The 14,364-nt window shown below is 53.1% G+C and overlaps 2 protein-coding genes across 2 annotated transcripts in view; both read left to right on the forward strand.

Moving 5' to 3' along the window:
* The window catches only part of LOC116971610 (transmembrane protease serine 9-like), an 865,719-nt gene that overhangs the window by 326,812 nt on the left and 524,543 nt on the right, over positions 1 to 14,364 (forward strand). The gene's annotated exons all lie outside the window — the stretch shown is intronic.
* The window catches only part of wdr17 (WD repeat domain 17), a 32,999-nt gene that overhangs the window by 7,570 nt on the left and 11,065 nt on the right, over positions 1 to 14,364 (forward strand). The window contains exons 3-9 of the mRNA XM_033018744.1: positions 1,621 to 1,804; positions 2,796 to 3,026; positions 4,704 to 4,955; positions 9,242 to 9,364; positions 10,916 to 11,103; positions 12,773 to 12,941; positions 14,188 to 14,279. Of these exons, the coding sequence (XP_032874635.1) occupies positions 1,621 to 1,804; positions 2,796 to 3,026; positions 4,704 to 4,955; positions 9,242 to 9,364; positions 10,916 to 11,103; positions 12,773 to 12,941; positions 14,188 to 14,279 (1,239 nt within the window). The remainder of the gene's footprint in view (positions 1 to 1,620; positions 1,805 to 2,795; positions 3,027 to 4,703; positions 4,956 to 9,241; positions 9,365 to 10,915; positions 11,104 to 12,772; positions 12,942 to 14,187; positions 14,280 to 14,364) is intronic.

A 14,364-nucleotide genomic window follows, 5' to 3' on the forward strand; every position in this document is an offset into this window, starting at 1 on the left:
CCGCCACACCACCACCACCACCCCACCCCACCCACACCACCCCACTCCACACACACACCACTCCACCACACCTCACCTCCACTCACCCCTCCACACACGCCACTCCACCACCCCCCCACACACACACACCACCCACACACACACCACTCCACACACACCACACCACTCCACACACACTCCACTTCACCACCACTCCACACACACACCCTCCCCCACCACCACCCACCACTCCACACACACACACCACTCCACACACACCACTCCACACACTCCACACCACACACACCACTCCACACTCGACCCCCACCCATCCACCCTCCAGCCCCTGTAAACGATCGCTTCCCTCCTCCTCCCACTCCCCTTGACCGGGTCACTCGTTACAGGGGAAACAGGAGTGTGTTTGTTCTTTTAGTTTAGTTTAGAGATACAGCACGGAAACAGGCCCTTCGGCCCACCGAGTCCGCACCATCCAGCGATCCACAGCACACTAACACTTATGAAGTTAGTTAGCTTCAATAGTTGACTACTCAAGTTAGTGAAGGGATTGAAGGCTTTGTGGCAAAGTTTGCGAACGTTATGAAAATATGTGGGTGTAGAGAAAGCAGGGACCCCACAGAAGGACATGGACAGGTTGGTAGAGTGGGCAGAGGAGTGGCAGATGGAATATAGTGTAGCAAAGTGTGGAGTCGTGCATTTTGGCCGTAGGAATAAAAATGCAGACTATTTTCTAAATGGGGAGAGAATCCAGAAATCGGAGATGCAAAGGGACTTGGGAGCTGGTGCAGGATTCCCAAAAAGTTAATCTGCAAGTCGAATCAGTAGTAAAGAAAGCAAACTCAATGCTAGCATTTATTTCAAGAGGGCTTGTATACAAAAACACGGATGTAATGCTGAGGCTCTATAAGGCGCTGGTCAGGCCGCATTTGGAATATTGTAAGCAATTTTGGGCACCATATTTGAGGAGGGATGTGCTGGCTCTGGAGAGGGTCCAGAGGAGGTTTACAAGAATGATCCCAGGAATGAGTTGGTTAACCTATGATGAGCGTTTGTCGGCACTGGGCCTGTACTCGCTGGAGTTTAGAAGAATGAGGGGGGACCTCATTGAAACGCACAGAATAGTGAAAGGCCTGGATAGAGTGGATGTGGGGAGGATGTTTCCACTAGTGGGAGAGTCTAGGACTAAGGGCACAGCCTCAGATGAAAAGGACATATCGTTAAGAAGGCGATGAGGAGGAATTTCTTTAGCCACAGGGTGGTGAATCTGTGGAATTCATTGTCACAGACGGCTGTGGAGGCCAATGGATATTTTTAAGGCAGAGATAGATAGATTCTTGATTAGTACGGGTGCCAGAGGTTATGTGGAGAAGGCAGGAGAATGGGGTTACGAGAGAGAGATAGATCAGCCATGATCGAATGGCGGAGTAGACTTGATGGGCCGAATGGCCTAATTCTGCTCATAGAACTTCTGAACATACAACCTGCTCCAATCAATTTGAGCGAGTTCCTATCTAATGAAGTCGACCTTGTTTATGTTCGCATCAGTCCACAGTTGTGTGTTGCTGCAGGAAGGTAACCTCCGGCCTCAGGTGCTGTCTAATGTTGCTCTGTGGTGTGATTCAGCTTGATCACAGGTACAATGAGTTCAAGCTCCACGCCATCATGTCTGAGCACAAGAAGACCATCACGGCCATCTCCTGGTGCCCCCACAGCCCCGACACCTTCGCCAGTGCCAGCGCCGATAACCTGGTCATCATCTGGAACGTGGCTGAGCAGAAGGTGGTGGCCAGACTGGACAACACCAAAGGTACGGGGGCCATGGATAAATGTCAGGTTATCCACTATGGTGGCAGGAACAGGAAGGCAGATTATTATCTGAATGGTGTCAAGTTGGGAAAAGGGGAAATGCAACGGGATCTGGGGGTCCTTGTTCATCAGTCTATGAAAGTAAGCATGCAGGTACAGCAGGCAGTGAAGAAAGCAAATGGCATGTTGGCCTTCATAACACGAGGAGTTGAGTAAAGGAGGAAATAGGTCCTTCTGCAGTTGTACAGAGCCCTAGTGAGACCACACCTGGAATATTGTGTGCAGTTTTGGTCCCCTAATTTGAGGAAGGACATTCGTGCTATTGAGGGAGTGCAGCGTAGGTTTACAAGGTTAATCCCCGGGATGGCGGGACTGTCATATGCTGAGAGAATGGAGCAGCTGGGCTTGTACACGCTGGAGTTTAGAAGGATGAGAGGGTATCTTATTGAAACATATAAGATTATTAAGGGATTTGACAGGCTAGAAGCAGGAAACATGTTCCCGATGTTGGGGGAGTCCAGAACCAGGGGCCACAGTTTAAGAATAAGTGGTAAGCCATTTAGAATGGAGACGAGGAAAAACAATTTCTCACAGACGGTTGTGAATTTGTGGAATTCTCTGCCTTAGAAGGCAGTGGAGGCCGATTCACTGGATGAATTCAAAAGAGAGTTGGATAAAGCGGAATCAGGGGATAAGGGGAGAAGGCAGGAACAGGGTACATGATTGTGGAAGATCAGCCATGATCACATTGAATGGTGGTGCTGGCTCAAAGGGCCGAATGGCCTACACCTGCACCTATTGTCTACTGTGGCAAAAACACAGAGTGCTGGAGTAACTCAGCGGGTCAGGCAGCATCTGTGGAGAACATGGATAGGTGACGTTTCACAGAGTGCTGGAGTAACTCAGCGGGTCAGGCAGCATCTGTGGAGAACATGGATAGGTGACGTTTCACAGAATGCTGGAGTAACTCTGCGGTTGTGTTTGCTCCCCAGGGATTCCCGCCTCTCTCAGCTGGTGCTGGAACGCAGGGGAGGCGGTGGCCTTTGTGTCCCACCGTGGCCCTCTCTACATCTGGACCATCTCCGGACTGGACAGTGGCGTGGCCGTCCACAAGGAGGCGCACAGCTTCCTGTCTGACATCTGCCTCCTGCGCTGGCACCCCAGGCAGAAGGGCAAGGTGGTGTTCGGCCACACCGACGGCAGCCTCTCCATCTTCCAGCCCGGTGAGTACCTGGTGCCAGCTCATGCACGATGTCTAGACCACCTGGTCAATTAGCACGGAGACCGGCATGGTGGCGCAGCAGGTAGAGCTGCTGCCTCACAGCGCCAGAGACCCAGGTCCGATCCTGACTACAGCTGCTGTCTGTACAGAGTTTGTACCTTCTCCCCGAGACCTGCGTGGGTTTTCTCCGGGTGATCCGGTTTCCACCCACACTCCAAAGACGTGCAGGTTTGTCGGTTCATCCAGAGATTCACGAATAGTGAAAGGTTTGGATGGAGTGGATGTGGGGAGGATGTTTCCACTAAAGGGAGAGTCTGGGGCAAGAGGTCGCAGCCTCAGAATTAAAGGACGTTCCTCTAGGAATGAGATGAGGAGCAGTTTCTTCAGTCAAAGGGTGGTGAATCTGTGGAATTTATTGCCACAGACGGCTGTGGAGGTGGAGGTTGACAGATTCTTGATTAGTACGGGTGTCAGGGGTTATGGGGAGAAGGCAGGAGAATGGGGTTGAGAGGGAAAGATAGATCAGCCATGATTGAATGGCAGAGCAGACTTCATGGGCCGAATTCTGCTCCTATCTCTTATGAACATATTAACTGGATAGCATGTAACAAAAGCATTTAACTGTACTGAGTATATTTAGTTCCGAGATCCAGGGCGGAAACAGGTCGTTCGGCTAGCCAGGCCCGCGCCGACCAGCGATCCCCACACATTAACGCTATCCTACACCCACTAGGGACACTTTTTACATTTACCAAGCCTAACCCACGAACCTGTACAGCGTTTGAATGTGGGAGGAAACCGAAGATCTCAGTGTAAACCCACGCAGGTCACGGGGAGAACGTATAAACTCCATACAGACAGCACCCGTAGTCAGGATGGAACCCGGGTCTCCAGCGCTGCATTCGCTGGAGGCAGCAACTCTACCGCTGCGCCACCATGACACCAAGTGACAAAACACTATGTGACAATGAACTAACCTGAACGGAACTGTGGTGACCAGTAGTGACTAGTAGTGACTCGTAGTGACCCATAGTGACCCGTAGTGACCGGTAGTGATCAGTGGTGACCGGTAGTGACCTGTGGTGACCTGTGGTGACCTGTAATTACCTGTAGTGACCACTAGTGACCGCAAGTGACTAGTGGTGACCTGTAGTGACCAGTGGTGACCGGTAGTGACCTGTAGTGACCTGTAATGACCTGTAGTGACCACTAGTGACCACTAGTGACTAGTGGTGACCTGTAGTGACCAGTGGTGACCGGTAGTGACCTGTAATGACCACTAGTGACCACTAGTGACCGCTAGTGACTAGTGGTGACCTGTAGTGACCGGTAGTGACCGGTGGTGACCGGTAGTGACCTGTGGTGACCTGTAATTACCTGTAGTGACCACTAGTGACCGCTAGTGACTAGTGGTGACCTGTAGTGACCAGTAGTGACCGGTAGTGACCGGTAGTGACTAGTGGTGACCTGTGGTGACCTGTAGCGACCACTAGTGACTAGTGGTGACCTGTAGTGACCGGTAGTGACCGGTAGTGACCAGTGGTGACCGGTAGTGACCAGTGGTGACCGGTAGTGACCGGTAGTGACCAGTGGTGACCAGTAGTGACCTGTAGTGACCAGTAGTGACCGCTAGTGAACCATAGTGACCCGTGGTGTGTTGGCGTCTGTCTCTGCCCAGGCACCAAGAACCAGAAGCACGTCCTGCGTCCGGAGTCCCTGGAGGGGACGGATGAGGAGGACCCCATCACGGCGCTGGAGTGGGACCCGCTGTCCAGCGACTACCTGCTGGTGGCCAACCTGCACAACGGCATCCGCCTGGTCGACTCCCAGTCACTATCCTGCATCACCACCTTCTGCCTGCCCAGTGCTGCTGCCTCTGTACAGTGCCTGGCCTGGGTGCCCAGCGCTCCGGGAATGTTCCTGACCGGAGGTAGGGCCAGTGGACACAGCGCCCCACACCAGTGGACACAGCGCCCCACACCAGTGGTCAATGCCCCACACCAGTGGTCAATGCCCCACACCAGTGGTCAATGCCCCACACCAGTGGTCAATGCCCCACACCAGTGGTCAATGCCCCACACCAGTGGTCAATACCCCACACCAGTGGTCAATGCCCCACACCAGTGGTCAATGCCCCACACCAGTGGTCAATGCCCCACACCAGTGGTCACAGCGCCACACCAGTGGACACAGTGCCCCACACCAGTGGTCAGTGCCCCACACCAGTGGTCAATGCCCCACACCAGTGGACACAGTGCCCCACACCAGTGGTCAGTGCCCCACACCAGTGGTCACAGTGCCCCACACCAGTGGTCAATGCCCCACACCAGTGGTCAATGCCCCACACCAGTGGACACAGCGCCACACCAGTGGTCAATGCCCCACACCAGTGGTCAATGCCCCACACCAGTGGTCACAGCGCCACACCAGTGGTCAGTGCCCCACACCAGTGGTCAATGCCCCACACCAGTGGTCAATGCCCCACACCAGTGGTCAATGCCCCACACCAGTGGTCAATGCCCCACACCAGTGGTCAATGCCCCACATCAGTGGTCAATGCCCCACACCAGTGGTCAATGCCCCACACCAGTGGTCAATGCCCCACACCAGTGGACACAGCGCCCCACACCAGTGGTCAATGCCGCACACCAGTGGACACAGTGCCCCACACCAGTGGTCAATGCCGCACACCAGTGGACACAGCGCCCCACACCAGTGGTCAATGCCGCACACCAGTGGACACAGCGCCCCACACCAGTGGACACAGCGCCCCACACCAGTGGACACAGCGCCCCACACCAGTGGACACAGCGCCACACCAGTGGTCAGTGCCCCACACCAGTGGTCAGTGCCCCACACCAGTGGACACAGTGCCCCACACCAGTGGACACAGCACCACACGAATGGACACAGTGCCCCACACCAGTGGTCAGTGCCCCACACCAGTGGTCAGTGCCCCACACCAGTGGTCAATGCCCCACACCAGTGGTCAATGCCCCACACCAGTGGTCAATGCCCCACACCAGTGGCCTGTGCCCCACACCAGTAGATAGTGCCCCACACCAGTGGTCAATGCCCCACACCAGTGGTCAATGCCCCACACCAGTGATCAATGCCCCACACCAGTGGTCAGTGCCCCACACCAGTGGTCAATGCCCCACACCAGTGGTCAATGCCCCACACCAGTGGTCAATGCCCCACACCAGTGGTCAATGCCCCACACCAGTGGACACAGCGCCACACCAGTGGTCAGTGCCCCACACCAGTGGTCAATGCCCCACACCAGTGGACACAGCGCCCCACACCAGTAGACACAGTGCCCCACACCAGTGGACACAGCGCCCCACACCAATGGTCAGTGCCCCACACCAGTGGTCAGTGCCCCACACCAGTGGTCAGTGCCCCACACCAGTGGTCAATGCCCCACACCAGTGGTCAATGCCCCACACCAGTGGACACAGTGCCCCACACCAGTGGTCAATGCCCCACACCAGTGGACAATGCCCCACACCAGTGGTCACAGCGCCACACCAGTGGTAAATGTCCCACACCAGTGGTCAGTGCCCCACACCAGTGGTCAATGCCCCACACCAGTGGACACAGCGCCACACCAGTGGTGAGTGTCCCACACCAGTGGTCAGTGCCCCACACCAGTGGACAATGCCCCACACCAGTGGTCACAGCGCCACACCAGTGGTCAGTGTCCCACACCAGTGGTCAGTGCCCCACACCAGTGGTCAATGCCCCACACCAGTGGACACAGCGCCACACCAGTGGTCAGTGCCCCACACCAGTGGACACAGTGCCCCACACCAGTGGTCAGTGTCCCACACCAGTGGACAATGCCCCACACCAGTGGTCAATGCCCCACACCAGTGGTCAATGCCCCACACCAGTGGACACAGCGCCATGCCAGTGGACACAGTGCCCCACACCAGTGGTCAGTGCCCCACACCAGTGGACACAGTGCCCCACACCAGTGGTCAGTGCCCCACACCAGTGGACACAGTGCCCCACACCAGTGGTTAGTGCCCCACACCAGTGGTCAGTGCCCCACACCAGTGGACACAGTGCCCCACACCTGTGGTCAGTGCCCCACACCAGTGGTCAGTGCCCCACACCAGTGGTCAATGACCCACACCAGTGGTCAAGGCTCCATGCTCCTCTGTCCAGTGCCTGGCCTGGGTGCCCAGTCTGCCCGGCGTGTTCCTGACCAGAGATAGGGCCAGTGGACATAGCGCCACACTGCTCCAGGATATGGCGAGGGCCCACATCTTCAGGGGCTTGGATAGAGTGGATGTGGAGAGGGTGTTTCCATGAGGGGGAGAATCTACTGTAGGACCAGAGGTCACAGGGTCAGAATAAAAGGATGTTCTTCTACGAAGGAGATGAGTAGGAATGTCTTTAGTCAGAGGGTGGTGAATCTGTGGAATTCATTGCCACAGACGGCTGTGGAGGCCAAGTCATTGAGTCATTTTAAGGCAGAGATAGATAGATTCTTGATCAATACGGGTGTTAGGAGTTATGGGGAGAATGCAGGAGAATGGGGTTAAGAGGGAGAGATAGATCAGCCATGATTGAATGGTGGAGTAGACTTGATGGGCCGAATGGCCCAAGTCAGCCCTTATCACTTATAGGTCTTTTACCCAGAGTAGGGGAATCAAGAACCAGAGGACATGGGTTTAAGGGGAGGGGGGAAAGATTTACTAGGAACCTGAGAAGCAGCTTTTTCGCACTGATGATGGTGAGTGCATGGAATGAGCTGCCAGAGGAGGCAGTTCAGGCATCAAAAGACACTTGGACAGGTACATGGATAGACAGGTTTAGAGGGATATGGGCCAAAGGCAGACAAATGGGTCTAGTGTAAATGGGGCATCTTGGTCAGCATGGACGAGTTAGGCCAAAGGGGTTCATAAGTGATAGGAGCAGAATTAGGCCATTTGGCCCATCAGGTTTACTCCACCATTTAATCATGGATGATCTATCTTTCCCTCTCAACCCCATTCTCTGCCTTCTCCCCATGACCCCTGACACCCGTATTAATCAAAAATCGGACACTCTCCACCTTAAAAATACTCATTGATTTGACCACCACGGCCGTCTGTGGCGATGAATTCCACTGATTCACCACCCTCTGGCTAAAGTAATTCCTTGTGATCACCTTTGTTAAGCTGCGTCCTTTTATTCTGAGGCTGTGGCCTCTAGTCCTAGACTCTCCCATTAGTCGAAACATCTTCTCAACATCCACCCTATCCAAGCCTTTCACTATTCACAGCTGTCCCGAACTACTATCTACCTCATTGGTGACCCTCAGACTATCCTTGATCGGACTTTACTGGCTTTACCTTGCATTAAACGTTATTCCCTTATCATGTATCTGTACACTGTGGACGGCTTGATTGTAATCATGTATTGTCTTTCTGCTGACTGGTTAGCACGCAACAAAAGCTTTTCACTGTACCTCGGTACACGTGACTATAAACTAAACTGAAACTAATGTATGTGTAGGAAGGAACTGCAGATGCTGGTTCAAACCAAAGATAGACACAAAACGCTGGAGTAACTCAACGGATCAGACTGCAGAGAGATGGAATGGGTGACGTTTTGGGTCGAGACCCTTCTCAAGACTTCAGGGATGCTGTCTGAGCCGCTGAGTTTCTCCAGGTTTTTGTGTCTATCTTCTGAACGGCTGTATGTTGTGTATGTCCACATGGTTTGGTGAGTGGCTCGTTTGGCTCCTGGGAGGGAGGAGCCCGAGGCCCCTGTGCGTGTGAGTGTGCGAGCATGTGTGTGCATGTGTGTGTCTGCGTGTGTGCGGGCGTGGTTGTGTGCGTGTATGCGCGCGTGTGTGTGTGCGTGCGTGAGTGTGTGTATGTCTGCGTGTGTGTGGGCTCGTGTGAGTGTGAGTGTGTGTGCGTGTGTGTGTGTGCGTGCGTACGTCCATGTGTGCGCGTGTGCGTGTGAATGTGTGCGTGCGTGCGTCCGTGTGTGCGCGTGTGAGTGTGCGTGCGTCCGTGTGTGCGCGTGTGAGTGTGTGTGCGTGCGTCCGTGTGTGAGTGTGTGTGTGGGCGTGCGTGCGTCCATGTGTGTGCGTGTGAGTGTGTGTGCATGCGTGCATGCTTCTGTGTGTGCGCGTGTGCGTGTGAGTGTGTGTGTGGGCGTGCGCGTGCGTGCGTGTGATATTGAGTGATCCCACTCTCTCTCTCTGATCCGCAGATTCCCAGGTGGGAGTGCTGCGCATCTGGAACGTTTCCAGGACAACACCGATCGACAACTTCAAGCTGAAGAAGACGGGCTTCCACGCCCTGCACGTGCTCAGCTCATCACCAAAGCAATCGTGTAGGTGGCCATCGGAGACATCACCTCTCTGCCCAGGGCTGGGCTTTAGTTTAGTTTAGAGATACAGCGCGCAAACGCACGGGCGGAAATCCTGCGGGTGGGCGGTGGGGGAGGGATCCTTTCCCCCCATGTTTTGAGAGGTGGAAGACAATCCCCCCCCCCCCCCCCCCATTGTCCTGTCCCCCCCATAGTGCCCAGGTGGGCTTGCCTACCCCACATTCCAAAGACCTGCAGGTTTGTAGGTTAAGTGGTTTGGTAAATTGTAAATTGTCCCCAGTGTGTCGGGTGGTGCTAGGGTACGGGGTGATTGCTGGTCGGCGCAGACACGGTGGGCCAAAGGACCAGCAGTTCCCAGGTCATCTACGTGCCTCAGGTCTGGCTTCTTGTGTATGGCATGCGCAGCCTTAAGTTGTAGGACAACTTGTTCTAATTGATCTTATTTGATTGTGCACGCCGGGTTGATTGCATTCGTCGAAACAGGGCGGACCACGTGAAGGTTGCAATCTCCCACACCCTGGGACTGGCAACAGTTCCCAGGTCACGGAAACTAATTGAACAAAAATACGCCTGCGGGCCGGATAATTTCAGGGCCCGTGGGCCGTGGGTTGCCGACCCCTGTCCTAGATGTCAGGCCTCAATGTGTTCCCTCCCCATGTTTTAAAAGCGATTTCCGCGAATGCCCACGGATTCCGCGCTGACCGGCGATCCCCGCAAATTAACACTATCCTACACACACTAGGGACAATTTTACATTTATACCAAGCCAATTAACCTACAAACCTGTACGTCTTTGGAACGTGGGAGGAAACCGGAGCACCCGGAGAAAACCCACGCGGGTCACGGAGAGAACGTACAAACTCTGTACAGACAGCACCCGAGGTCAGGATGGAACCCGGGTCTCTGGCGCTGTGAGGCAGCAACTCTACCGCTGCGCCACCGTGCGTGTTGTCAATGAAAATGTACAAGGTCCAAAATTACACATACAACAGAACAGTCCAGCACGGGATCAGGCCCTTCAGCCCACAATGTCTATTCTGTACACGATGCCAAGTTCCACTACTCTCTGCCTGCACGTGACCCATATCCCACCATTCCCTGCATATCCATGTGTCTATGCAAAGGCCGCTTACACCACTATCGTATCTGCCTACACCACCACCCCCGGCAGCGCGTTCCAGGCACCCATTCCCCTCTGTGTAAAAAAAAAAAAAACCTCTCCCCACAAATCCACTTTAAACGTTCTTCCCTCTCATCTTTAGACTTTACTTTAGGCTTTAGAGGTACAGCGTAGAAACAGGCTCTTCGGCCCACCGATTCTGCACTGACCAGCGATCACCCCGTGCATTAACACTATCCTACAATCTAGAGACAATTTACAACTTTATCAACGATCTTGGAGCAAACCCACGCGGTCACGGGGAGAGCGTACAAACTCCGTACAGACAGCACCCGTAGTCGGGATGAAACGCGGGTCTCTGGCGCTGTGAGGCAGCAACACTACCCGCTGCACCACTGTGCCGTGCTGACGATCTCCTGTTTCTCCTCTAATAGGTTACTCTGCTCATTCGCCGTCCCGGAGCCAGCACACGTCATCGACCAGCGAGGCCATTCCTCCCCCCACCCTCTCCCAGAACCAAGCCTTCTCCCTGCCCCCGGGCCACGCCGTTTGTTGCTTTATGGATGGAGGTGTCGGCCTGTACGACATGGGAGCCAAGAAGTGGACCTTCCTCAGGGACTTGGTAGGCTGCTCTTCATTGCTTCCTATGTTCCAGGGGCAGAATTAGGCCATTCGGCCCATCAAGTCTACTCCGCCACTCAATCATGGCTGATCAATCTCTCCCTCTCAACCCCATTCTCCTGCCTTCTCCCCATAATCTTGGACACCCATACTAATCAAGAATCTGTCAATCTCCAACAAATATATCCATAAACCTGGCCTCCACAGCCTTCTGTGGCACTGAATTCCACAGATTCACCACCCTCTGACGAAAGAAATTCCTCCTCATCTCCTTTCTAAAGGTGCGATGACACAAACCTGGGTGGCAGTGTGAACTGTGATGAGGATGCTATGAGGATGCAGGGCGACTTGGACAGGTTGGGTGAGTGGGCAGATGCATGGCAGATGCAGTTTAATGTGGATAAATGTGAGGTTATCCATGTTAGTGGCAAAAACAGGAAGGTAGATTATTATCTAAATGGTGTCAAGTTGGGAAAAGGGGAAGTACAACGAGATCTGGGGGACCTTGTTCATCAGTCACTGAAAGTAAGCATGCAGGTACAGCAGGCAATGAAGAATACGAATGGCATGTTGGCCTTTATAACAAGAGGAATCGAATACAGGAGCAAAGAGGTCCTTCTGCAGTAGTACAGAGCCCTGGTGAGACAACGCCTGGTGCAGTTTTGGTCTCCAAATTTGAGGAAGGACATTCTTGCTAATGAGGGAGTGCAGCATAGGTTCACAAAGCTAATTCCCGGGATGACGGGACTGTCATATGCTGAGAGAATGGAGCGGTTGTCTTGTATATTCTGAAGGATGAGAGGGTATCTCATTGAATCATATAAGATTATTAAGGGTTTGGACACGCTAGAGGCAGGAAACATGTTCCCGATTTTGGGGGAGTCCAGATCCAGGGGCCACAGTTTAAGAATAAGGAGTAAGCCATTTAGAACAGAGACGAGGAAACACTTTTTCACACAGAGAGTGGTGAGTGTGGAATTCTCTGCCTCAGAGGGCGGTGGAGGCAGGTTCTCTGGATACTTTCAAGAGAGAGCTATATAGGGCTCTTAAAGACAGCGGAGTCAGGGGATATGGGGAGAAGGCAGGAACGGGGTACTGATTGGGGACGATCAGCCATTATCACATTGAATGGCGGTGCTGGCTTGAAGGGCCGAATGGCCTACTCCAGCACCTACTGTCTCTTGTCTAAAGTTACGTCCTTTAATTCTGAGGTTACGACCTCTGGTCCTAGACTAGTGGAAGCATCGTCCCCACATCCACTATCCAGGCCTTTCACTGTGAGAGTGTTGTCCAGGCTCAGCCTCCCCTGGTGTTGCTTTGTTCAACAGGCTAATGATTCTGAACATGTTGTATCTGGTAAAGGTCATCAGAGTGGTGCAACCTCACAGCGCCACAGACCCAGACTACAGGAGCTGTCTGTAAGGAGTTTGCACGTTCTCCCTGTGACCACGTGGGATTCCTCTGGGTGCTCCGGTTTCCTCCCACACTCCAAAGGCGTATGGGTTTGTAGGTTAATTGACTTCTGTAAATTGCCGCTGGTGTGTGGGATAGTGTTAGCATATGGGGTGATCGCTGGTCGGTGCGGACTCAGTGGGCCGAAGGGCCTGTTTCTACGCTGTATCTCTGAAGTCTAAAGATGCATAAACATATTCTGTGGTCTTGTCCCCAAGGGTCACGTGGAAACCATCTTCGACTGTAAGTTTAAACCAGATGACCCCAATCTTCTGGCCACCGCATCATTTGATGGAACGATTAAAGTGTGGGATGTCAACACCCTGACAGCAGTCTACACGTCCCCTGGTAATGAGGGAGTCATCTACTCCCTGTCTTGGGCTCCAGGTGAGGGCACACAGGTGCTTTGATGCCAAGTACCCATTGATGCCAAGTACACTGACTGAGCAGTGTGACCTGTGCACACACTGTGGATATCATATGTATATGGAGAATGATCCTGGGAATGAGTGGGTTAACATGTGATGAGTGTTTGTTGGCACTGGGCCTGCACTCGCTGGAGTTTAGAAGGATGAGGGGACACCCTCACTGAAACGTACAGAATAGTGAAAGGCCTGGATAGAGTGGATGTGGAGAGGATGTTTCCACTAGTGGGAGAGTCCAGGACCAGAGGGCACAACGTCAGAATTAAAGGACGTTCCTTTAGTAAGGAGATGAGGAGGAGTTTCTTTTGTCAGAGGGTGGTGAATCTGTGGAATTCTTTGCCACAGACGGCGGTGGAGGCCAAGTCAATGGATATTTTTAAGGCAGAAATTGACAGATTCTTGATTAGTGCGGGTGTCAGGGGTTATGTGGAGAAGGCAGGAGAATGGGGTTAGGAGGGAGAGATAGATCAGCCATGATTGAATGATGGGGTAGATACGGGCCGAATGGCCTTATTCTGTTCCTATCACTTAAGAACATGAACGTGCCTGGGCTTGAGTTACGGGGGAGAGGTGGACAGGCTGGCACTGTTTAGTTTGGAGTGTAGGAGGCTGAAAGGTGACCTCATTGAGGTGTACATGACTTGATGGGCCGAGTGGCCTAGTGCTGCTCCTGCAACTTATGAACGTTCAAGAGAGAGTTTGGTTTTGCTCTTGGGGCTAGTGGAATAATGGGATACGGGGAAAAAGCAGGAACAGGGTACTGATTTTAGATGATCAGCCATGATCAACTTAAATGGCGGTGCTGGCTCGAAGGGCCGAATGGCCTACTCCTGCACCTATTTTTCTATGTTTCTGTGAACTACGCACAATCTTCCCTGCATACCCAAATGTCAGTAAAGGTGTTAAATCAGTTTAGCTTATTGTCACGTGTACCGAGGTACAGATGTGTGTTGCATGCTATCCAGTCAGCAGAAAGACAATACATGATTACAATGGAGCCAGCCATCCACAGTGTACAGATACATACATGATAATGTTTGGAGGGAATAAGGTTTATGGGTTGAGTCAGATACAGGACTAACGTTTCAGAGAGTAATTCCTGTCATCACTTGCACATTCATTTTAAATCTCTGTCGGCCTTGTGGAACGTGTGAGGGTGAGGGACATCTCAACCTCACTCGGACTTTAATGTTGGCTCTCTCTCCCAGGGGACCTGAACTGTATCGCAGGGGCGACCTCTCGTAACGGAGCCTTCATCTGGGACGTGGTCAAAGGGAAGACCATTGCTCGCTTCAATGAGGTCAGTGCTGGCTTGTATCTCCCCCTTTGTATCCTAGAGTCATGTTTAGCGATACAGCGCGGAAACAGGCCCTTCGGCCCACCGG

Source organism: Amblyraja radiata, chromosome 3 (genome assembly GCF_010909765.2).
Source record: "Amblyraja radiata isolate CabotCenter1 chromosome 3, sAmbRad1.1.pri, whole genome shotgun sequence".
In the NCBI taxonomy this organism is placed as follows: domain Eukaryota; kingdom Metazoa; phylum Chordata; class Chondrichthyes; order Rajiformes; family Rajidae; genus Amblyraja; species Amblyraja radiata.